Here is a 25004-nt window from a genome sequence, read left to right on the forward strand (position 1 = left end):
AACATTCACATGGAAAAGTCCACAGACCCACTCCAAAAGGCTTTCGGAGCCATCATCGACTCAGTGGGTTTTGTCCAACATGTCTCTGGACCTACTCACTGCCACAGTCATACTCTGGACCTAGTTTTGTCCCATGGAATAAATGTTGTGGATCTAAATGTTTTTCCTCATAATCCTGGACTATCGGACCACCATTTTATTACGTTTGCAATTGCAACAAATAATCTGCTCAGACCCCAACCAAGGAGCATTAAAAGTCGTGCTATAAATTCTCAGACAACCCAAAGATTCCTTGATGCCCTTCCAGACTGCCTCTGCCTACCCAAGGACGTCAGAGGACAAAAATCAGTTAACCACCTAACCGAGGAACTCAATTTAACCTTGCGCAATACCCTAGATGCAGTTGCACCCCTAAAAACTAAAAACATCTGTCATAAGAAACTAGCTCCCTGGTATACAGAAAATACACGAGCTCTGAAGCAAGCTTCCAGAAAATTGGAACGGAAATGGCGCCACACCAAACTGGAAGTCTTCCGACTAGCTTGGAAAGACAGTACCGTGCAGTATCGAAGAGCCCTTACTGCTGCTCGATCATCCTATTTTTCCAACTTAATTGAGGAAAATAAGAACAATCCGAAATTTCTTTTTGATACTGTCGCAAAGCTAACTAAAAAGCAGCCTTCGCAAATGGAGGATGGCTTTCACTTCAGCAGTAATACATTTATGAACTTCTTTGAGGAAAAGATCATGATCATTAGAAAGCAAATTACAGACTCCTCTTTAAATCTGGGTATTCCTCCAAAGCTCCATTGTCCTGAGTCTGCACAACTCTGCCAGGACCTAGGATCAAGGGAGATACTAAAGTGTTTTAGTACTATATCTCTTGACGCAATGATGAAAATAATCATGGCCTCCAAACCCTCAAGCTGCATACTGGACCCTATTCCAACTAAACTACTGAAAGAGCTGCTTCCTGTGCTTGGCCCTCCTATGTTGAACATAATAAACGGCTCTCTATCCACCGGATGTGTACCAAGCTCACTAAAAGTGGCAGTAATAAAGCCTCTCTTGAAAAAGCCGAATCTTGATCCAGAAATTATAAAAAACTATCGGCCTATATCGAATCTTCCATTCCTCTCAAAAATTTTAGAAAAAGCTGTTGCGCAGCAACTCACTGCCTTCCTGAAGACAAACAATGTATACGAAACGCTTCAGTCTGGTTTTAGACCCCATCATAGCACTGAGACTGCACTTGTGAAGGTGGTAAATGACCTTTTAATGACGTCAGACCGAGGCTCTGCATCTGTCCTCGTGCTCCTAGATCTTAGTGCCGCTTTTGATACCATCGATCACCACATTCTTTTGGAGAGATTGGAAACCCAAATTGGTCTACATGGACAAGTTCTGGCCTGGTTTAGATCTTATCTGTCGGAAAGATATCAGTTTGTCTCTGTGAATGGTTTGTCCTCTGACAAATCAATTGTAAATTTCGGTGTTCCTCAAGGTTCCATTTTAGGACCACTATTGTTTTCACTATATATTTTACCTCTTGGGGATGTCATTCGAAAACATAATGTTACATTTCACTGCTATGCGGACGACACACAGCTGTACATTTCAATGAAACATGGTGAAGCCCCAAAATTGCCCTCGCTAGAAGCCTGTGTTTCAGACATAAAGAAGTGGATGGCTGCAAACTTTCTACTTTTAAACTCGGACAAAACAGAGATGCTTGTTCTAGGTCCCAAGAAACAAAGAGATCTTCTGTTGAATCTGACAATTAATCTGGATGGTTGTACAGTCGTCTCAAATAAAACTGTGAAGGACCTCGGCGTTACTCTGGACCCTGATCTCTCTTTTGAAGAACATATCAAGACTGTTTCAAGGACAGCTTTTTTCCATCTACGTAACATTGCAAAAATCAGAAATTTTCAGTCCAAAAATGACGCAGAAAAATTCATCCATGCTTTTGTTACTTCTAGGCTGGACTACTGCAATGCTCTACTTTCCGGCTACCCGGATAAAGCACTAAATAAACTTCAGTTAGTGCTAAATACGGCTGCTAGAATCCTGACTAGAACCAAAAAATTGTATCATATTACTCCAGTGCTAGCCTCCCTACACTGGCTTCCTGTTAAGGCAAGGGCTGATTTCAAGGTTTTACTGCTAACCTACAAAGCATTACATGGGCTTGCTCCTACCTATCTTTCCGATTTGGTCCTGCCGTACATACCTACACGTACGCTACGGTCACAAGACGCAGGCCTCCCAATTGTCCCTAGAATTTCTAAGCAGGTAGGAGGTAGGGCTTTCTCCTATAGAGCTCCATTTTTATGGAATGGTCTGCCTACCAATGTGAGAGACGCAGACTCAGTCTCAACCTTTAAGTCTTTACTGAAGACTTATCTCTTCAGTAGGTCCTATGATTAAGTATAGTCTGGCCCAGGAGTGTGAAGGTGAACGGAAAGGCTGGAGCAACGAACCGCCCTTGCTGTCTCTGCCTTGCCGGTTCCCCTCTTTCCACTGGGATTCTCTGCCTCTAACCCTTTTACAGGGGCTGAGTCACTGGCCTACTGGTGTTCTTCCATGCCGTCCATGGGAGGGGTGCGTCACTTGAGTGGGTTGAGTCACTGACGTGGTCTTCCCCCCTTTGGTTGTGCCATGGCGGAGATCGTTGTGGGCTATACTCGGCCTTGTCTTAGGACGGTAAGTTGGTGGTTGGAGACATCCCTCTAGTGGTGTGGGGGCTGTGCTTTGGCAAAGTGGGTGGGGTTATATCCTGCCTGTTTGGCCCTGTCCGGGGGTATCATCGGATGGGGCCACAGTGTCTTCTGATCCCTCCTGTCTCAGCCTCCAGTATTTATGCTGCAGTAGTTTATGTGTCGGGGGGCTAGGGTCAGTCTGTTACATCTGGAGTATTTCTCTTGTCTTATCCGGTGTCCTGTGTGTATTTAAATATGCTCTCTCTAATTCTCTCTTTCTGTCTTTCTCTCGGAGGACCTGAGCCCTAGGACCATGCCTCAGGACTACCTGGTATGATGACTCCTTGCTGTCCCCAGTCCACCTGGCCGTGCTGCTGCTCCAGTTTCAACTGTTCTGCCTGCGGCTATGGAACCCTGACCTGTTCACCGGACGTGCTTGTTGCACCCTCGACAACTACTATGATTATTATTATTTGACCATGCTGGTCATTTATGAACATTTTAACATTTTGACCATGTTCTGTTATAATATCCACCCTGCACAGCCAGAAGAGGACTGGCCACCCCTCATAGCCTGGTTCCTCTCTAGGTTTCTTCCTAGGTTTTTGGCCTTTCTAGGGAGTTTTTCCTAGGGAGTTTTTCCTAACCACCGTGCTTCTTTCACATGCTTTGCTTGCTGTTTGGGGTTTTAGGCTGGGTTTCTGTACAGCACTTTGAGAATATCAGCTGATGTACGAAGGGCTATATAAAAATAAATTTGATTGATTTGATTTGAAAAACAACCAAATTGTGATAAACACCAACTTAATTTCCTCCTTAGTGCCAGAGTTAAACTGCTATACAAGATCTTTCTCCCATAGAAGAGAAAATGTTTAAACTAGATGTAATTCACGTTAATGTCAAGCAATTTTAAGCCACTATTGCAATCCTCCTTGACAAGGGTGAAATTCACCTCAGTGGAATGAAAGCAGCAGGGACAAAGTGGCCTCTGATGCTGTAATTGGTTAAGTGGATTTTTCTAGACCAGGGGTCTCTCACCTTTTCTAGGATGAGAGCTACTTTTACAAATTGAAACCTTGCGAGCTACTCATTTTAAAATAAAAAAAATAATCTCTTCTCCACTACCCTGCAACTCTACCATTGGTCCTTGGTGTACAATATATTTTGTCAATAGACCTGGTAAAATAATGGGTAATCAACAACTCTAAGGGGGCCCACAAAAATAATATTTTCTTGGTTTTATTTTTCCTGTTTTTTTTTTGTATTTTTTAATTCCGTTTTTTTTCATCCTCAATATTACAATTATTCATAGAGAAACAATGAAAATGGATGTCCATGTCAATGCTTAAATCACATCAGAAGACCATTTTTGAAGTCTAGAGAAATGTTTTGGTCTGGCGATGCTTCTGCGTTAGGCCTACAAAATATTAGGCCTAGAAAATACAGCATGTGTTGATTGAACAACCCAATTTTGCTGCAGCACGTCATGGCAGAGTTTGCAAAACAATCCCCACCCAATTGATACAAATAATCTTGATATTGTCCTGTCAGGTAAAACTACTTTGCGGTTAACATTATAAGGTTTTGGGGGAAAGTCTGTCTTCCCACAAGATGGTTATCATTAGCATCGCTTAATGGCTACATACAGAGTGATAGACAAATGCGCGCACCAAACAGAGAGACGGGCAATATTGCTGGAAATTAATTGGCAGATAGTGTTACATTTGGCTTTTTAAGGCAATAGTGGCTAACCAGGGGTGGGATAATGTCAATGTGGCTTTGATATTATGAGAGAGTTTGCGATGGAACACGTGAAAAAAAACATTTTCAGAATTTATTGGCAAGCTACTCATAGGTGGGCCACGAGCTACTGGTAGCTCACGATTTAGCTGTTGGAGACGCCTGGGTCCAGATTCACAAAACACTTCTTACGCAAAAAATTAACCAGTCAAGGTATAGGCGGCAGTATTTTCGATTTCGGATGAAAAGCGTGCCCAGAGTAAACTGCCTAATACTTGGGCCCAGAGTCAAATATGTGCATATCATTAGTAGATTTGGATAGTTTTAGAAACTTCAGTGTGTTTTCTGTTTGAATGATGTCTGTGAGTATAACAGAACTCTTATGGCAGGCAAAACCCTGAGAAAAAATCCAACCACGAAGTGGGAAATCTGATGCTTGTAGTCTTTTCAAGTCATTGCCAATCTAACACACAGTGACTGAGGGTTCATTTTGCACTTCCTAAGGCTTCCACTAGATGTCAACAGTCTTTAAAACCTTGTTTCAGGCTTTTGCAGTGAACAGAGAGCGAACAAGAAGGCCGGGAAGTTCGTGACCCAGAAAATGACATGAGTTCATTGGCGTGCCTTCATGTGATGAGGTAGCTGTGTTCCATAACGTTTTTCAAGACATTGGAATCGTCCGGTTGGAATATTATTGAAGTTTTATGTTAAAAAGGCCCTAAAGATTGATGCTATACAACGTTTGACATGTTTCAACGAAGGTAAATATAACTTTTTTTGACTTTTCGTCGTGAAATTTTCGGCGCGCTTCCTACATTTGGAGTAGCTTACTGAACGCGCAAACAACAAGGAGGTATTTGGACATAAACTATGGACTTTATCGAACAAAACAACATTTATTGTGGACCCGGGATTCCTGGAAGTGCCTTCTGATGAAGATCATCAAAGGTAAGTGAATATTTCTAATGCTATTTATGATTTTAGATGACTCCAAAATGGCAGGTATCAGTATTGTATGATGTATTTTTCTGAGCGCCGTACTCAGATTATTGCAAAGTGTGCTTTCCCCGTGAAGCTTTTTTGAAATCTGTCACAGCGGTTGCATTCAGGAGATGTTCATCTATAATTCTTTGAATAACAGTTTAATATTCTATCAACGTTTATGATGAGTATTTTTGTAAATTGTTGTGCTGATTCACCGGGAGTTTTGGAAGAAAAATATTTTCTGAAGATCACGCGCCAATGTAAAATGGGGTTTTTGGATATAAATATGAACTTTATCGAACAAAACATACATGTATTGTGTAACATTGAGTCCTAGGAGTGTCATCTTATGAAGATAGTCAAAGGTTAGTACTTCATTTTAGCTGTATTTATGGTTTTTGTGACCCTTCTCCTGCTTGGAAAATGGCTGTGTGGTTTTTCTTGTGTTGGCACTGTCCTAACATAATCTAACTTTATGCTTTCGCCGTAAAGCCTTTTTGAAATCGGACAATGTGGTTGGATTAAGGAGAGGTTTATCTTTAAAATGGTGTAAAATACACTGCTCAAAAAAATAAAGGGAACACTTAAACAACACAATGTAACTCCAAGTCAATCACACTTCTGTGAAATCAAACTGTCCACTTAGGAAGCAACACTGATTGACAAATGTCACATGCTGTTGTGCAAATGGAATAGAGAACAGGTGGAAATTATAGGCAATTAGCAAGACACCCCCAATAAAAGAGTGGTTCTGCAGGTGGGGACCACAGACCACTTCTCAGTTCCTATGCTTCCTGGCTGATGTTTTGGTCACTTTTGAATGCTGGTGGTGCTTTTACTCTAGTGGTAGCATGAGAGAGTCTACAACCCACACAAGTGGCTCAGGTAGTGCAGCTCATCCAGGATGGCACATCAATGCGAGCTGTGGCAAGAAGGTTTGCTGTGTCTGTCAGCGTAGTGTCCAGAGCATGGAGGCGCTACCAAGAGACAGGCCAGTACATCAGGAGACGTGGAGGAGGCCGTAGGAGGGCAACAACCCAGCAGCAGGACCGCTACTGTCAGAGCCCTGTAAAATGACCTCCAGCAGGCCACAAATGTGCATGTGTCTGCTCAAACGGTCAGAAACAGACTCCATGAGGGTGGTATGAGGGCCCGACGTCCAAAGGTGGGGGGTTGTGCTTACAGCCCAACACCGTGCAGGACGTTTGGCATTTGCCAGAGAACACCAAGATTGGCAAATTCGCCACTGGCGCCCTGTGCTCTTCACAGATGAAAGCAGGTTCACACTGAGCATGTGACAAACGTGAAAGAGTCTGGAGACGCCGTGGAGAACGTTCTGCTGCCTGCAACATCCTCCAGCATGACCGGTTTGGCGGTGGGTCAGTCATGGTGTGGGGTGGCATTTTTTGGGGGGGCCGCACAGCCCTCCATGTACTCGCCAGAGGTAGCCTGACTGCCATTAGGTACCGAGATGAGATCCTCAGACCCCTTGTGAGACCATATGCTGGTGCGGTTGGCCCTGGCTTCCTCCTAATGCAAGACAATGCTAGACCTCATGTGGCTGGAGTGTGTCAGCAGTTCCTGCAAGAGGAAGGCATTGATGCTATGGACTGGCCCGCCCGTTCCCCAGACCTGAATCCAATTGAGCACATCTGGGACATCATGTCTCGCTCCATCCACCAACGCCACGTTGCACCACAGACTGTCCAGGAGTTGGCGGATGCTTTAGTCCAGGTCTGGGAGGAGATCCCTCAGGAGACCATCCGCCACCTCATCAGGAGCATGCCCAGGCGTTGTAGGGAGGTCATACAGGCACGTGGAGGCCACACACACTACTGTGCCTCATTTTGACTTGTTTTAAGGACATTACATCAAAGTTGGATCAGCCTGTAGTGTGGTTTTCCACTTTAATTTTGAGTGTGACTCCAAATCCAGACCTCCATGGGTTGATAAATTGGATTTCCATTGATTATTTTTGTGTGATTTTGTTGTCAGCACATTCAACTATGTAAAGAAAAAAGTATTTAAGATTATTTCTTTCATTCAGATCTAGGATGTGTTGTTTAAGTGTTCCCTTTATTTTTTTGAGCAGTATAGTTGTTTGTTTGAGAACTTTGAATTATGACATTTTGTGGTTTTGAATTCGGCCCTCTGATTTCTCACTGGCTGTTGAATATTGTGAACCGTGGGTGGGACGGTAGCGTCCCACGTAGCCCTGAGAAGTTAAGATGCTTCTTAATTAAGAAAAAAAAAGTTCATAAGGTAAGTGCAATTCCTCAACAATATCTTAAGATTGAATGATTTTCTTAAACTTCTGAAATATCTTCTTACACCTTCTTAAGATGTTTGTTGCTAGGCAACCATTTTAGCTAACTATGTAGCTAGCAATAGCAATCATGTTAGCATATTTCTTACTGAGATTACTGTTCTAAAACATGTTCTTGGGTTTAAAATAATCAAATAATAATCTCAAGTTTGAGAGTGAATTAAACATTGAATTGATTTCATGAGCTTTTTCTCTCACTGCCCTGAGTGTTTAGCTATCTTGGAATTCAAACATTTCCAATAACTTTATTTTCTAAATCTATTTTCTTAACTTTTTTGCTAAATGAGAAACATACTGTAAGAAATAGTGCAATACATTTGCCAATAACCTTTTTGAGAAACAGCAACTTTGCTTAACTTTCATTTTAAATCTATAGTTAAAGAAAAATAAATGGCAGTTAAGAAGACCTTTCTTCTTAAGAAGGTTTTGTGAATCTGGGCCCTGGTCTAGACACTGGGATAAAATGACTATACTAATTGTTTTGGCCTCTGTCAAATCTTATCACTCTTCTGCTAGCTTTTGTTTCTCAAACTGATAGCTTCCGAGCCCTATGTCCTCTCCATCTACAGTCCTAAATGGAACCCTATTCCCTACATAGTGCACTACTTTTCACCAGAACCCTATGATCTGAAAATACAGGACAGGTAAAAGTATTTTATTGAAAGCCTATGTAGGCATTTCCTTGCATCTGTCCAATTCTTTGACATCAGTAAATTGAAGGAGATTAGAAGAGGAATGAAGCCACTTCAGACAATCAATACAAATCCATAGACTGTGGGAACCTGCCCCACAGCACCTGCACACAACAGGTACGTTTTGACTGTGAGGATACAATACCATCCCACAACCATTATCTTCTATGTCATCTCCACCACACCTCTTCCAGGCATGTAGCCAGAGGGCCAATTCCTGCAAGGTAATAGTTAGAGCAACTTCCCATGCCGTGTCAGACCCTTATTGTAGCTAGTAACTAAAGCTGTAAGCCTTGGGTTGAGGAGTGAAATTGACAGAGAGACATTGAAAGAGAAAAAGAAAGCAAAGAACAAGTAAGGGGAAGGAGATAAGAGTGGAAAAGAGAAGGGTAAAAAAGGAAGGCAGAGGGAAGACTGGAGAGAGAGAGGTAGACAACAAGGAAATCAAATTAGAAAGAGAGCTAGCGAGAGAGAGAAAATGAGAACGAGAGAGAGACAGAGAGTGTGTATAAAGCCCACCATGTACTTCCTCCACTGCCCAACCATCTGTTCCTCTGTCCTGTCTCCCTCCATGGCTGTCTCCAGGTCTCTGGTCAGTCTGTGAAGCAGGTCCTGGAGCTGTGCGATGTCCTCCCCCAGGCGCTGGCAGTGGCTCTGGTACTGGCTCTGGGAGTCTAGGCTGCTCCTCAGGACCTCCCCAGCCTCACACAGGCTCTGTCGGAGCCTCTGCCAGGCCAGACGAAGCTCCTCCACCTCCTCCTCCACCACCTCCACCCCCCCGGGCGATGTGTTGGCCCGCACTGCCTCCGCCATGCCCTCGATGTGCTGCAGCGTCCGCTCCTCACTGGCCACACTGTCGTCCAGGGTCTGACAGAGGGGAGAGGAGTTATTCTGTGTCATGATACTTAATTCAAAGTGCATTAAAAATAACAAACTTTACAGTAAAACAATGTTTTATTTTTGTTTTGTTACGGCAAAAAGAAAAAAAGAACAGTGATGTGACTAGGGTGAACGCTCATTTGTCCCTCCCAGGAGTCGAATAACTAGGGTGTACTACTCTCACCTGTAGGGCTCGGAGATTGTTCTCGGCTGTGTCCTCTGTCTCAGTAAGTGTGTTCAGCTCCTTAGCCTTGGACACCAGCCAGGCCTGGAACTTTAGGACGTAGCTATGGTAAATCTGGTGCTCTTCAGCTATCTTCTGCAGCACCGACAGCCTCTCCTGTTGAAGGGGAAATCCACCCCTTTTTACCCTCATTCATCATCTCCAGCACCATACCAGGGTCTACATACAGTATTTGAAAATTACATGTTCCTAGATTCTGTAGGTTTAAAAGATAAGATGAAAACATTGCAAGAAAACTTTTAGAAAAAGCAACAGAAAATGCTCTATAATAACAGAGCTAGGAAATCCCATTGGTGTACTTGGTGAATCGTATTCAGTGAGGGCCTACTAGCTTAGTGCCTTCAGAAAGTATTCACACCCCTTTGACTTTTTCCACATTTTGTTGCGTTACAGCCTGAATTTAAAATGGATTAAATTTAGATTTTATGTCACTGGCTTACACACAATAACCCATGATGTTAATGTGGAATTATGTTTGACATTTTTACAAATTCATAAAAAATAAGAAGCTAAAAATGTCTGGAGTCAATAAGTATTCAACACAATTATTGCAAGCCTAAATAAGTTCAGGAGTAAAAATGTGCTTAACAATTCACATAATAAGTTGCATGGACTCACTCTGTGGGCGATAAGTGTTTAACATGATTTTTGAATGATAAAAAAAGGAGGTATTTAACCTTTATTTAAGTCAGTTAAGAACAAACTCTTATTGACAATGACGGCCTACCCAGGCCAAACAAACCTGGACGATGCTGGGCCAATTGTGCACCGCACTATGGGACTCCCAGTCACAGCCGGTTGTGATACAGCCTGGAATCAAACCAGGGTCTGTAGTGACACCTCTAGCACTGAGATGCAGTGCCTTAGACCGCTGCGCCACTTGGGATATCTGTACCCCACACATAAAGATAATTGTAAGGTCCCTCAGTCGAGCAATGAATTTCAAACAGACTCAACCTCAAAGACCAGGGAGGTTTTCCAATGCCTCACAAAGAGAGGGCACCGATTGGTAGATGTGTAAAAAATAAAAAGAAACGCACATTGAATATCCCTTTGAGCGTGGTGAAGTTGTTCATTACACTGGATGGTGTATCAATACACCCAGTCACTACAAACATACAGACATCCTTCCTAACTCAGTCACCGGAGAGGAAGGAGACTGCTCAGGGATTAAAACAGTTAAGAGTTTAATAGCTGTGATAAGAGAAAACTGAGGATGGATCAACAACATTGCAGTTACTTCACAATACTAACCTAATTGACAGAGTGAAAAGAAGGAAGCCTGTACAGATAAAACTATTCCAAAACATGCAACAAGTGCCTTGTTGCAGCTGCAAAAAATGTGGCAAAGAAATTCACTTTTTTTCCGAATACAAAGCGTTATGTTTAGAGCAAATCCAATACAACACATTACAACAGTACCACTCTCTATATTTTCAAGCACAGTAGTGGTGGCTGCATCATGTTATGGGTATATTTGTAATCATTAAGGATTGGTTTGTTTTTTAGGATAAAAAAAAAAAAAGACGCAAAGCGGGTGAGCACAGGCAAAATCCTAGAGGAAAATCTGGTTCAGTCTGCTTTCCACCAGACACTGGAAGATGAATTCCCCTTTCAGCAGGACAATAACCTAAAACACAAGGCCAAACTTACACCGGAGCTTCTTACCAAGAACATAGTGAATGTTCCTGAATGGCCTAGTTACAGTTTTGACTGAAATCTACTTGAAAATCAAGACCTGAAAACGGTTGTCTAGCAATGATCAACAATCAACTTGACAGAGCTTGAACAATTTTTTAAACAATAAATGGGCAAATGTTTCACAACCCAGGTGTGGAAAGCTCTTAGAGACTTACCCATGAAAGACTCACAGCTGTAATCGCTGCCACAGGTGATTCTAACATGTATTGACTCAGAGGGTTTGAATACTTATCTCTAGTCAAGATCTATTACTGTTTAATTTTTCATATATTCTTTACAAATGTTTTTGTTTTTAATCCACTTTGACAGAGTATGTTGACAAAAAGTGACAGTTAAATCCATTGTAATCCCGCTTTGTAACGACAAAATGTAGAAAAGTCAAGGGGTGTGAATACTTTCTGAAGACACTGTAGAACTAGGTGGTTCTAGCTCCTTTCAAAGAATAGGGGAACAAATGTTTTCCTCTTTTGAGCAACAACCTCCATATGAAAGAGAATATAAATCATTAGAATGATATTCCCCCTTTGGACCAAACGCACAGCTCTGCCATGAGCTAAGCATGTTCAAACGGGCGAGGAGCACCGAAAGACTGTTCCCTTTGAAAGTAGAGACAGACAGGGAGAGGAGAGGACCGTTGTGGACTGTAAGATGTTTCAAAGACCTAGATGAAACAGAAAGAAACAGGAACGGCATTGCCTTGATTGTGTGACTACAGAAAAATAAAAAAGGACGTACACATCAAAAGAAGCTCGCAACAAATTGAAGAGTATTCACTAACAATGCTTAGAGACTCAAGTTACTCGACTCTGAGAACCTAGTTACTACCCTGCAGCCTGTCTGTCTGGAAATAATACCACTCAATGACAGCAACACGGTTTCGATCATTCTATTGTGTTCGCTATATAGCCTACCTTCGTCCAGATCCAAAATTCTAAATAATATCACGGGTCTGACAGTCATGGATTTCGGGTGTGTGTAATTTTAATTGACTTGTCCGGATTGACTAGTACAGGTCAGAACACGACTGCTGCAGTAGAAAGAAATAGATGTAATCATTTTTGCTGCTGCTCTTGCTTTTCACGACAGTGGCACGTGTAGCTTATTGTCGTTGTTGGCTAATCATCAAAGTGGCAATAGGCTACAGTCATAGAGCCTACATGTGTGGCAAGAGTTAGATATCTAATCAATGGAAAATGGAATTAAAATGACAACTAAAAGTTAAAAGGAAGAAGGATAGGCTACAACAACCAAGAGCCAACAGGTAGACTGCTACTTAATATTTTGAATGGAGTTATTCTTATTTGTAACTGTGTAGGACGAGAAAGCGCATGCCTCCATTAGCCTAGCTAGCTAACATTAGCTTCTCCAGTTTTAATGCAGTCAAGACAGGTAATAGGTAATCATATTTGATGATAAATAACCTAGCTATGGCAGCTATTAGTCTCCTATAGTGCGAGTCGTCTTGGTTGGTTGCGGGCTCTCGTCTCTCTCTCCATCCCCCCTGCTCACCATGTCACTTGCTCACACTCACAGTAGCCTACATACACAGCACGGCCCCTGCTAGAGCGTCAGCTCTCTCTACCTCCTCTCCCTCACGCTTTATCAGCTCTGGTTAATAAAGTATCTTAAAAATGAACTTTTCTGCTGCTTCCCTCACTCTGATCGGCCCGGGTCTGGATCCGACCAGGTCTAGTTTTCTTCGGGTCCGTTCGGAATGGGTCGCTATATTTAACACATTTATTCATGCATATTCTTTCCGAGTGAGAAAGCCCCAGGTCCATTTCGGAATGGGTCCTACTTTTTGGACCCGTTAAGGCCTCTAAGCTCATTACAGGAATGCTAGCTTGAGTTTTGTGCAGAAAATTCAAGGGAATAGATGGAGATTTTGTACGAGTCATCAGAAAGCCTCCATTATACTGCACACACACACCTCAGCCCTGTCCCGTATGCTGTTGTATGCCTCTTGCAGTCTCTCCTGTGCCTCCTGGTCCACACTGGGGTCCTGGGTACGGTTGTGCAGCGCTGCAGCCTCATCCATCAGCCTCTCCAACAGCAGTGCCTGGCCCTGCACGTCACTCAGCAAGACATGCTGGTGGTCCACCTGGAACACACACATTAGATAACATTATATACTTTCTACCTGGAAGACACACAAGTTAGCTACTGTGTGCATCGGTTTATGTGCTCTATAGGAATGATTGGCAGCATTTGAAGGCTAGCTTGATGTAGCTAGGTTTATTATTTCTTATGACCAAACAGCCAGACTCAAAATATGGCAGTACAGTTGGGCTTCTGATATGGTATCAGTAGTATTACTTTATATTCAGTATCCATTGGAACCACGGCCTACCCTCTTCACTCACACTCTAGAGAGTTTCCAGACTGGCTAAACATAGACATTACCATTGTTGACACCCAGGCCAGCGTCAGGTGTGTTCGCTCACCTGCCACAGTTTCTCCTTCACCCCCAGCTGTAGTTCCACCTCCGGCTCCAGACTGCGGCGCATGCGGACCAGCCACATCTCAACCTCCTCGTGCGCCTTCATGTACTCACTCCAGTGCAGCCACACCCACTCTATCCGGCTGGGAAAGAGAGAGTAGTAGGGTGGGTTGAAGAGTAAATATCGACCATAGAAAAACAAAGACCTTAGAAAATTGTGTTAATATGGCCTAAACAAAAACAAGGCCTTCTGCCATGCCATTAACAATCAAATATTTTTAACTGAACAAATAGAATGTATTCCCTCATGCATACATTTTCCATGGGTGTGTAATATTTGCTGATGTGACAGACACTAAAACTCATGGCAATTCCTTTTTAAAAGGAGACATAGTAATTGACCTGCCCTTTTCAGCTGCCACAGAAGTCATTGGAGGTCAGGGAAAGTCACGGAGGGGTCGTGGGTTAGCTACCTGTGGCAGTGGATTATGAAGGTGCAGGTCTCCTCCCATGATGCTTTGAGCTCTTTGAGTCTGGCGTGGGTTTTGCTCCTGATCTCCTGGTCTCCATTCTGCAGTAAGACCTCAGCAGCCACCAGCACCATGTCCATCTTCACGCGACCCTCATGCTCAGACTCGTGGATTTTCTGTCCACCAATAACACACAGGAGATGCTTGATGAGATCATGAATTTTGGGCTGACATAATGTGGTCAAGCATAGGGTTATGGCGGTCACGAAATTGTCAGCCGGTGATTGTCAAGTAAATAAACAAACACATTTAGCATCTTCTGGCTTCCACACAGATTACAAGCCATTTAAAAAAGTCTAATAAATCCATGTAATATAGCCTACAACTTCACAATAAATCCATTATTTGTTTTAGACAGGTCTAAAGAAGCATGATATGAAGAAAATGTAGTCTATTTCAGAAGAAAATAATAGCATACTCTAAGTTGTCCTTATGTTAGGTCCTGATCTGGCTATGCCAAATGGCTGTGGGCTACACTACAGTAGTTCATTTAGCAGACAAGATTTGCTTATAAGTATAAAAATTTAACAAAGCTGAATAAAATATTAATATTTTCTCCAAATGATTTGAGGGAGTGTGCACATACGGCTATTCTGTGTTGAGCAGTTAACAAATAGGTACTCCTATATGCTTAAATTTAGAGTTATGTAACTTTAGGTGTTCTACAAACATTGGGCTATATGTTTAGATTTTAATACATTTTAAGGCTGCATGATGAGAGACTAATGATGATTTGAAAAAAGTATCTTGAAAGGCATGAGCTCTGCTTTGTTGTTTTTTTGCGCAGGCTGTACACACTCCAATAGTCTCTCATTCACAATTTGAGGAGCACTTGATAATACCTCGAATTTCACAGCGGCATCCCCTTTGTGGCTGTAATGCATCCTAAAAAAAACATGCCTTTTGCGGCCCGGAGTGCTGCGTTGTGCCTTTCTTCCCGAGTGTGCTGCGCAATCTGAAGCGTCTCTCACAAGACTCTCAATCACGTGATCGGGTCTTTCTCACAGGCTACAAGTGAAGACAGACACATCGGGGACGCAACTGCGTGCATCTTTATCCAATTCCAAGGTGCATATTGAAGATATTGGAAGAACTGTCCACATTTACTTTTCATCAGCCAACAAGATTAGTAGGCCTAACGAACAGCAAAAGAAGTAGCCTATGTCAATCTACTATCCCCCATAGTACAAAAGTCGACCTATTCTATTCTGTGCGAGAAATACATATTCCAAAATGTCTGGGACAGTTGTGGGATGCGATACAGCCCAAATTAATACAACCACCAGCATCAACTTTTTTTTTGCAATGCAGCTGACGCAACAGATTACAAATTTTATCAACATTTTAAGCTAAATGATTAGGCTATTTCTTCACATTATAAGCGCAGCAATGCACACGTGGTAGTAGGCTATAATGTTCCATTAGTGGGAAAACACCATTATCAAAAATGAACGCAAATGCAATTATGCATGTATTGCTTTTATTATAAAAAGGTGCATTTTTATGGTGAAAATGAGCTTCCCCAAACTTGAAACTCACGTGTTATTTGGCCACTTCAGTTGCAATACAAACCTTATTAAAACATATAGGCCTATGGACTAGGCTACATGATGCGTGTGACTACGTTGCAAAAAAAAAAGGCATTGTTTCTTATGCTGGACATCATTCACAAGTGATAATGGCTAAGTGTCACCCATCAGACTAATCTTTTATTTAACTAGGCAAGTCAGTTAAGAACAAATTCTTATTTTACAAATGACGGCCTTCCCTGGGCCAAACCCTCCCCTAACCCAGATGGCCCTGGGCCAATTGTGCGCACCCTTACAGTCCCGATCACGGCCGGTTGTGATACAGCCCGGGATCAAACCAGGGTCTGTACTGACGCCTCTAGCACTGAGATGCAGTGCCTTAGATCGCTACGCCATTCGGGAGCCCATTCTTGATTTAATCTTGTCTTTACATATACTAGATAATACATTTGTTAGAATGAAACATTATCATGGACCTATATCAAAGCAGGGGCAGCGGGAAAAAAATACATAACATCTATGCACTTAAATAGCGAATGAAGGATGCTTTTCCCCATGGTTTACTTTCATGCCAGCCAGGTAGGCTATTCTCCTGTTGTAAATATAAGCAATGTGCTTAATATTAGGAAAGTTGAAAAATAAATATAGTAGGCCTAGCCTATAGAAAGCTCATGGGATCCTCCTGTTTTTATTAGCGGCCATCACTCTGTTTTCTCCCGCAATTGCATAGCCTATAAAAATGTTGCGCAACATGAGCTCATGAAGTGTTTGATTAGATTTTATAATACATTTGCATTGATGTCAGAGTGATTAGAGGGACAATAGAGTGCTGAGTACCAGGCAGTTAGCAAGTTTGGTAGGCTAGTAATGACCAGCAGCAGCACCAGAGCTTGGAGAAGCCAAATTACCGTGACTAAACAGTCATGTGGAATTTGCCTGCCTTCATGTCTCGTGACCGCCGGTGTGGTGGTAATATGATCACCGCAACAGCCCTAGTCAAGCATATAGAAGCTAGGGCCTCCCAAGTGGCGCAGTGGTCCAAGGCACTGCATCGCAGTGATAGCTGTGCCACTAAAGATTCTGGGTTCGAGTCCAGACTCTGTCACAGCCGGCCGCGACCGGGAGACCTATGGGGTGGCTCACAATTGGCCCAGCATCGTCCGGGTTAGGGTAGGGTTTGGCGGCAGGGATGTCCTTGTCCCATTGCGCACTTGCGACTCCTTTGGCAGTCCGGGCACAGTGCATGGAAACACCGTCCCAAGGTATACAGTGTTTCCTCCGGAACATTAGTGCGGCTGTGTTACGGATACAGGTAGTGTGTATCCTGTATTTGTATTTCTTTTCTCTCCTTCTCCCCTCACAGGTGACAATCATCATTCCCTCAATCAATCAGTCCCCAATCAGAAGACACCTGTTCCTTTTCCCTCAACCAATCACAGCCCCTTTCCCTTGGTTTAAAAACCCAGTCAGTTGTTTCCTCCCCAGATCAATCTTTGTGTTCATTCTCTCAATCTCTCTGTAGCTCATTTCTCACTCTGTGTTCATTCTCTCAATCGCGCTCTCTCTCTGTGTCCCCAGCTCTATCTATCTATCTCTTGCTCTCGGTGTTGATCTATTTTGTTTTTGCAAACTACATGTCACTTTGTCCATCCCACCTGTGAGTATTGTTTTTGTTAAAGTGTTGACTGTTTGTTTGGTGGGAAAGGGGGGTACCAAGACAAGTCGCCCATGGGCATACATTACCCGTAGGAATACTTTGTCTAAGTACCCTAGTTAGAACTGGGCGGACCACCCACTGTATTTTTGGTTAGTTAGCTAGCTGTTCTTGAAGTAGGCTAGTCTAGCTTAGGGGTGTTTTGGATTATTGTTTCTTTGCTTGGGTCCAGCTCAGCCCCTTTTCTCACACCCTTTACCGTGTGTTTAAAATAAACCTTTAGAGTTTGACGGTAAACTTAAGTTGTCTGTGGTTTTTGATCTCATTGTTACTCGTCACTATTATAATTTGCATGATTTATGTTACGGGTCTCGTATCCATCCCCCCCTAGACTGCAGGGCCAAAAGGGATTCGTAACAGGCTGGCTTCTGGGTTAAGTGGGCAATGAATCAAGAAGAAGTGCGGCTTGGTTGGGTTTCGAAGGACGCACGGCTCTCGACCTTCGCATCTCCCGAGTCCGTAGGGGAGTTGCAGCAACGAGACTGTCACTACCAATTGGATACCACGAAAATGGGAAATGTATATATATGAAGCATTTATTTGGGCTGCAATTTCTGAGGCTAGTAACTCTAATATCCTCTCCAGCACAGGTGACTCTGTGTCTTCCACTCCTGTGGAGGTCCTCATGAGACCCAATTTCATCATAGCACTCGATGGTTTTTGCAACTGCACTTGAAGAAACTTTCAAAGTTCTTGACATTTTCTGGATTGACTGACCTTCGTATCTTAAAGTAATAAATGGACTGTCATTTTTCTTTGCTTATTTGAGCTGTTCTTGCCATAATATGTATGGACTTGGACTTTTACCAAATAGGGCTATCTTACTCGACCTTGTCAAAACACAATTGATTGGCTTTGAGGAACAAAATTGCACACAGTAACTTTTAAGAAGGCACACCTGTTAATTGAAATGCATTCAGGTGACTACCTCATGGAAGCTGGTTGAGAGAATGCCAAGAGTGTGCGACGCTGTCATGAAGGCAAAGGGTGGCTATTTGAAGAATCTCAAATATAAAATAGATGTTGATTTGTTTAACCCTTTTTTTGGTTAATACATGATTCTATATGTGCTATTTCATAGTTGATGTCTTCACTATTATTCTACAACGTAGAAAAGAGTAAAAATAAAAAACCCTTGAATGAGTAGGTGTTCTAAAACTTTTGACCGGTGGAGTGTGTGTGTGTGTGTGTGTGTGTACAGTCGAAGTCGGAAGTATTCATAAACCTTAGCCAAATAATTTAAACTCAGTTTTTCACAATTCCTGACATGTAATCCTAGTACAATTCCCTGTCTTAGGTCAGTTAGGATCACCACTTTATTTTAAGAATGTGAAATGTTAGAAAAATAGGAGAGAATTATTAATTTCAGCTTTTATTTCTTTCATCACATTCCCAGTGGGTCAGAAGTTTACATACACTCAATTAGTATTTAGTAGCATTGCCTTAAATTGTTTAACTTGGGTCAAACGTTTCAGGTAGCCTTCCACAAGCTTCCCACAATAAGTTGGGTGAATTGTGGCCCATTCCTCCTGACAGAGCTGGTGTAACTGAGTCAGGTTGGTAGGCCTCCTTGCTCGCACGCGCTTTTTCAGTTCTGCTCACAAATGTTCTATAGGATTGAGGTCAGGGCTCTGTGATGGCCACTCCAATACCTTGACTTTGTGGTCCTTGAGCCATTTTGCCACACCTTTGGAAGTATGCTTGGGGTCATTGTCCATTTGGAAGACCAATTTGTGACCAAGCTTTAACTTCCTGACTGATGTCTTGATGTTGCTTCATTATATCCACATCATTTTCCTACCTCATGATGCCATCTATTTTGTGAAGTGCACCAGTCCCTCCTGCAGCAAAGCACTCCCACAACATGATGCTGCCACCCCCGTGCTTCACGTTTTGGATGATGTTCTTCGGCTTGCAAGCGTCTCCCTTTTTCCTCCAAACATAACAATGGTCATTATGGCCAAACAGTTCTATTTTTGTTTCATCAGACCAGAGGACATTTCTCCAAAAATTACAATCTTTGTCCCCATGTGCAGTAGCAAACTGTAGTCTTGCTTTTTATGGCTGTTTTGGAGCAGTGGCTTCTTCCTTGCTGAGCGGCCTTTCAGGTTATGTCGATATAGGACTCGTTTTACTGTGGATATTGATACTTTTGTACCTGTTTCCTCCAGCATCTCCACAAGGTCCTTTGCTGTTCTGGGATTGATTTGCACTACTCGCACCCAAGTACGTTCATCTCTAGGACACAGAACGCGTCTCCTTCCTGAGCGGTATGACGGCTGCGTGGTCCCATGGTGTTTATACTTGCATACTATTGTTTGTTCAGATGAACGCAGTACCTTCAGGCATTTGGAAATTGCTCCCAACGATGAACCAGACTTGTGGAGGTATACAATTTTTCTTCTGAGGTCTTGGCTGATTTCTTTTGATTTTCCCATGATGTCAAGCAAAGAGGCACTGAGTTTGAAGGTAGGCCTTGAAATACATCCACAAGTACACCTCCAATTGACTCAAATGATGTCAATTAGCCTATCAGAAGCTTCTAAAGCCATGACATTTTCTGGAACTTTCCAAGCGGTTTAAAGGCACAGTCAACTTAGTGTATGTAAACTTCTGACCCACTGGAATTGTGATACAGTGCATTATAAGTGTAATAATCTGTCTGTAAACAATTGTTGGAGAAATTACTTTTGTCATGCACAAAGTAGATGTCCTAACTGACTTGCCGAAACTATAGTTTGTTAACAAGAAATTTGTGGAGTGGTTGAAAAACGAGTTAATGCCTCCAACCTAAGTGTATGTAAACTTACGACTTCAACTGTATGTATGTGTATATATAAAAATATATATATTAAAAAGCATACAGAAGCTTCCCTCGAGGGCAATGAAACTGAGTGAGTGGTGGAAGCATCTGAACGAAAAAGGAAAACTGGACTCCGGTGTCACATACCAGTGTCCTACTGTATTACAGGAGTTAAAGGTGAGGGATCGGTTGAGGGCAGTCTTAACAGCCATGTTGGAAAGGACCATGTGAAAAGACGTATCTGAGCCTGCACAGTATGATTCAGAATGGCTGAACAGTGTGAAACGTCTTTGACCCTCGTTCAGAAGTTAGGGTTCGGTCTCACCTCTTTCCCCTCTGAGCGAGTATGACTGGTTAGTTAGGGCTGGGTTTTGCTCATATCTCCTAAGACCGTGTCAGAGGTTAGTTGGGGTCAGAAACTGGCAGTATTTGTGAGTATTTTGTATGTTGAATTACACTGGGCTGAACTACACACCAATGCATTTTGCATCTCCAATGCAAAATACTTTCGAAAGCTGTAATTTGTATTTTCAAAATACTTTTCTATAGCATTTTTTTCCCCCTTCATAGTGGTTTACAATTTTGTGGCCCCCTTTCAGCCTGCATTGGTATCAAACGTCTGATCGCACTGTTGTGATAAGAGCGTCTGGTAAATTACAGTGCATTCGGAAAGTATTCAGACCCGTTCAATTGTTTCCACATTGTCACGTTACAGCCACAGGAGGTTGGTGGCACCTTAACTGGGGAGAACGGCTCATGGTAATGACTGGAGCAGAATCAGTGGAATGGTATCAAATACATCAAACTTATTTCAATGCCATTCCATTTGCTCCGTTACAGCCATTTATGAGCCGTTCTCCCCTCAGCAGCCTCCACTGGTTATGGCCTTATTCTAAAATGGATTAAAATCAATCTACACACAACCCCATAATGACAAAGCAAAAATAGGTTTTTAGGAATGTTTACAAATGTATTACAAATTTAAAAAAACATACCTTATTTACTTCAGTATTTCAGACCCTTTGCTATGAGACTTGAAACTGAGCTCAGGTGCATCCTGTTTCCATTAATCACCCTTGAGCTGTTTCTACAACTTCGAGTCCACCTGTGGTAAATTCAATTGATTGGACAAGATCCTCTGTGGAGATGGGAGAACCTTCCAGAAGGACAACCATCTCTGCAGCACTCCACCAATCATGCCTTTATAATAGAGTGGCCAGATGGAAGCCACTCCTGAGTAAAAAGCCACATGACAGCTCGCTTTGAATTTGCCAAAAGGCACCTAAAGAACTCTCAAACCATGAGAAACAAGATTCTCTATTGTGATGAAATCAAGATTGAACTCTTTGGCCTGAATGTCAAGCGTCACATCTGGAGGAAAGCAGGCACCGCTCATAACCAGGCCAATACCATCAATACGGTGAAGCATGGTGGTGGCAGCATCATGCTGTGGGAATGTTTTTCATTGGCAGGGCCTTGGAGACTAGTCGGGATAGAGGGGGAAATTAACAGAGCAAAGTACAGAGAGATTCTTGATGAAAACCTGCTCCAGAGTGCTCAGGACCTCAGACTGGGGGCAACTGTTCACCTTCACACAGGACAACAACCCTAAGCACACAGAGGCTTCAGGACAAGTCTCTGGATGTCCTTGAGTGGCCCAGCTAGAGCCTGGACTTGAACCTGATCTAACATCTCTGGAGAGACCTGAAAATAGCTGTGCTGAGATGCTCCCCATCCAACCTGACAGAGCTTGAGAGGATCTGCACAGATGAATGGGAGAAACTCCCCAAATACAGGTGTGCCAAGCTTGTAGAATCATACCCAAGAAGACTCGAGGCTGTCATTGCTGACAAAGTTGCTTCAACAAAGTACTGAGTAAAGGGTCTGAATACTTATGTATAAAAAAATGAAACTGATATCACATTTACATTTTTAAGAAATAAAATCTAAAAAACTGCTTTTGCTTTGTCATTATGGGGTATTGTGTGTAGATTGAGGGGTAGAAAACGATTTAATCAATTTAAGAATAAGGCTGTAACATAACAAAATGTGGAAAAAGTCAAGAGAACTGAACACTTTCCGAATGCACTGTAACTATATGTATATGTAAAAATTAACAATGTCAAAGCATGATGAGTATTACTCGAATGAGCTCTGCCCAGAAACAAGGCCAATCTTATCCAGAGTGACTGTGCATTCAACTAAGGTAGATAAACAACAACATATCACAGTCAGAGCAAAACGTTTCTCTAACTGTTACTAAGAATGTTGCTGTTCGGCCAGCTACTTGCAAATCTATTTTCGTATTTTAAAATACATGCATTTTAATTAAATACAAAAGTATCTTATTTTTGATACATTGGTCTTTAGGGTATTTTGTAGTTATATTTTGTAATTGTAATTTATTCCCATCCCTGGTTAAGAGTTCTGTGTCAGTGTTTAGGGTTGGGTTTCACCTCTGTCTCTCTGAGCCTGGCCTGCAGGGCTGCTCGGGGGCCCTGGGTGTTGTCATTGACCCGGAGCCTCTCCTGAACGACATGTATCCAGGACTGAGCTGCCTCCAGGCTATCGATAAACTCCTGCTGCTCCTGCTGAGTCATGTGGGAGCCAGACTGAGGCGAAACACAGAGAGGAGAGAGAGGTTTAGTCTGTATATAGTGCATTGGTAACCGAAGGTTTGTCAGGTGATGGACTGGAGATGGGCTTGTTTGACATGGCAGCCGAAATAGGAAACTGCAGATTGACTGATCTACAAATCACCTTGCATCATAAATACCTCATCATCATTTGTAGATCAGTAAGTCACAATTTACCCACAATTCATCAAATAATCTATACTCTCAACATGGCCGCTCACAGCTGCGTATTCAGGATGTAAACACTTGAGTAAAACTACACAACACCAGGCCTAGGCCTACTTCTTGGTTCATCGGTTTCTCTAGAGAAGGTTGGCAATACTTTACTAGGGAGGATCTACCACAACACATCTGATTCAAGGAGACACCACCACAAAATAAATCCTTGAACTGATGTAATCCTCATACTTCAGTCAATGCTGCACTGTTGACTCCTGGTTTGAAGGAATGAGGTTGTTACGTTATTGCACTCACCAGACAATATAGCATATCTATGCATTTGCATACTTTCTGAGTGTGTGTGAACATAACACCAATGATACTTGTAGTGTAATAAGGTGTATTTGACATGATGGCTTAATTCAGTCTTGCTGCAGACCTTGTGATGTCTGTAAAAAATGTTGTGCTTTTAAAAAACACAGAAATCTTTGTTTCTAATAGGCTAAAATCTATTTTTCTACTAGGCTAAAATCTGTTTCTACTAGACTCCTCTCTCAAGAAGATTGAAATCCTTGACTAGAATAGTGGGCATTGTAGGCCTTGTCATGATAATGCAATGTTAGGAAGGAAAGAAGGGGTGGTCTGAAAGCACATGGGCACCACAGCTCTTTTTTTTTCTTCACAGGTCAGAAAATGAAGCCAAACTCATTTTTCTGAGTGACTCATTTTCCCCGACAGATCAAAACTCCCCACGTATCCCCTTTTTAGGGAAGTTATACTCAACTGTGGATCTTGTATGTTCTCTAACGACTCATAATATAGAATAACAGAAAAATTGAAAGTACACATAATATAGTAAAAATGTAAGCGCTATATTAATGGAGAAAGTAAACTTTACCTACATTTCAAAGCCAATAATAGTCTAATAGACAAACTTAAAAATGTACTTTCAGAGTTTACGGGTAAGTTACTCCCCGCCATATGTTGTTTGACAGCTCACGCTTCGTAAATAGACTCGCAACATGATTGATATCTTTCACGCACTCGCTAACGTTACATTGCATCACTCCCCTGTGGCATTATAATTATATATTGCCTGAAACGATAAGGATCTGCAATCTTTGCCCCAAGTCTTGATCATTTGCCTGTATCTAAATAACTTTTATGGAAATAGCCCTACGACTGAAACGGGAAGCTATTTCGGGACGTTTTCAAACCTATATTTATAATAGAGACTTCGAATTAAAACATATTGGGATATAGGTCTACAAAGGGAAATGTCTATCCATAATATGAAACTACTGAAGTCTGACAACGTGATATTGTGACGATGGAGTCCATAATACGTTTGTCATCATGCTATTTACGGTACAAATATCCATAACATGAACAGCCCTACCGATAACCGAAATAATAGACGATATGAAATGACTTACCGATTCCTGTGCATTTGGCGAAAGTAACAGCTAGCGTTCCTGTCCACAAATGACCTAATATGCACTGTAAACTTGTAGTATAACGCAGGAAGTGTAGGAGAGGCCTCTGCTATAGCTGCATAGCCTAACCTTAGCGGATTTAGCCAGACGAGAGCAGCAAATCCGCAGAGCAACTGATAATCGTGGGGCGTGAGTGTATTACGTCAACAATTAAAACTGAAAGGCGCGCGTTGAAGAGCTAGACAGATACTGTGGGCTTCTGGACTCAGTCTGATTGACAGAGCAAGTGTGTGTGTGTGTGTGTGTGTGTGAAGGGGACACCAATTTCAGTCCCTCTTGTCCTTGACTGTGTGTTAAACACACTAGTATGATGAACATAGTTTGTCCCAAATGGCACACTATTCACCAGGCTCCCATACCCATACTGCTCCTATAGGAACACCAGTAAATTAAATAGGATGCAGTAGCCAGGGGAGGGGGGAGTTTAAT

General features: G+C 42.3%; 1 protein-coding gene across 1 annotated transcript in view; it reads right to left on the reverse strand.

Annotated features, from left to right (window-relative positions):
* Nucleotides 1–24783, reverse strand: part of LOC106602443 (nesprin-3) — a 49006-nt gene extending 24223 nt beyond the window's left edge. Inside the window, exons 1-7 of the mRNA XM_014195100.2 lie at nucleotides 24516–24783; nucleotides 22741–22896; nucleotides 14182–14354; nucleotides 13713–13851; nucleotides 13199–13369; nucleotides 9508–9663; nucleotides 8964–9311 (exon numbers count right to left, since the gene is read on the reverse strand). Coding sequence (XP_014050575.2) covers nucleotides 8964–9311; nucleotides 9508–9663; nucleotides 13199–13369; nucleotides 13713–13851; nucleotides 14182–14354; nucleotides 22741–22884 — 1131 coding nt within the window. The 5' untranslated portion in view covers nucleotides 22885–22896; nucleotides 24516–24783. The remainder of the gene's footprint in view (nucleotides 1–8963; nucleotides 9312–9507; nucleotides 9664–13198; nucleotides 13370–13712; nucleotides 13852–14181; nucleotides 14355–22740; nucleotides 22897–24515) is intronic.
* Between the last annotated feature and the right edge of the window lie 221 nt (nucleotides 24784–25004).

Source organism: Salmo salar, chromosome ssa01 (genome assembly GCF_905237065.1).
Source record: "Salmo salar chromosome ssa01, Ssal_v3.1, whole genome shotgun sequence".
Classification (NCBI taxonomy): Eukaryota; Metazoa; Chordata; class Actinopteri; order Salmoniformes; family Salmonidae; genus Salmo; species Salmo salar.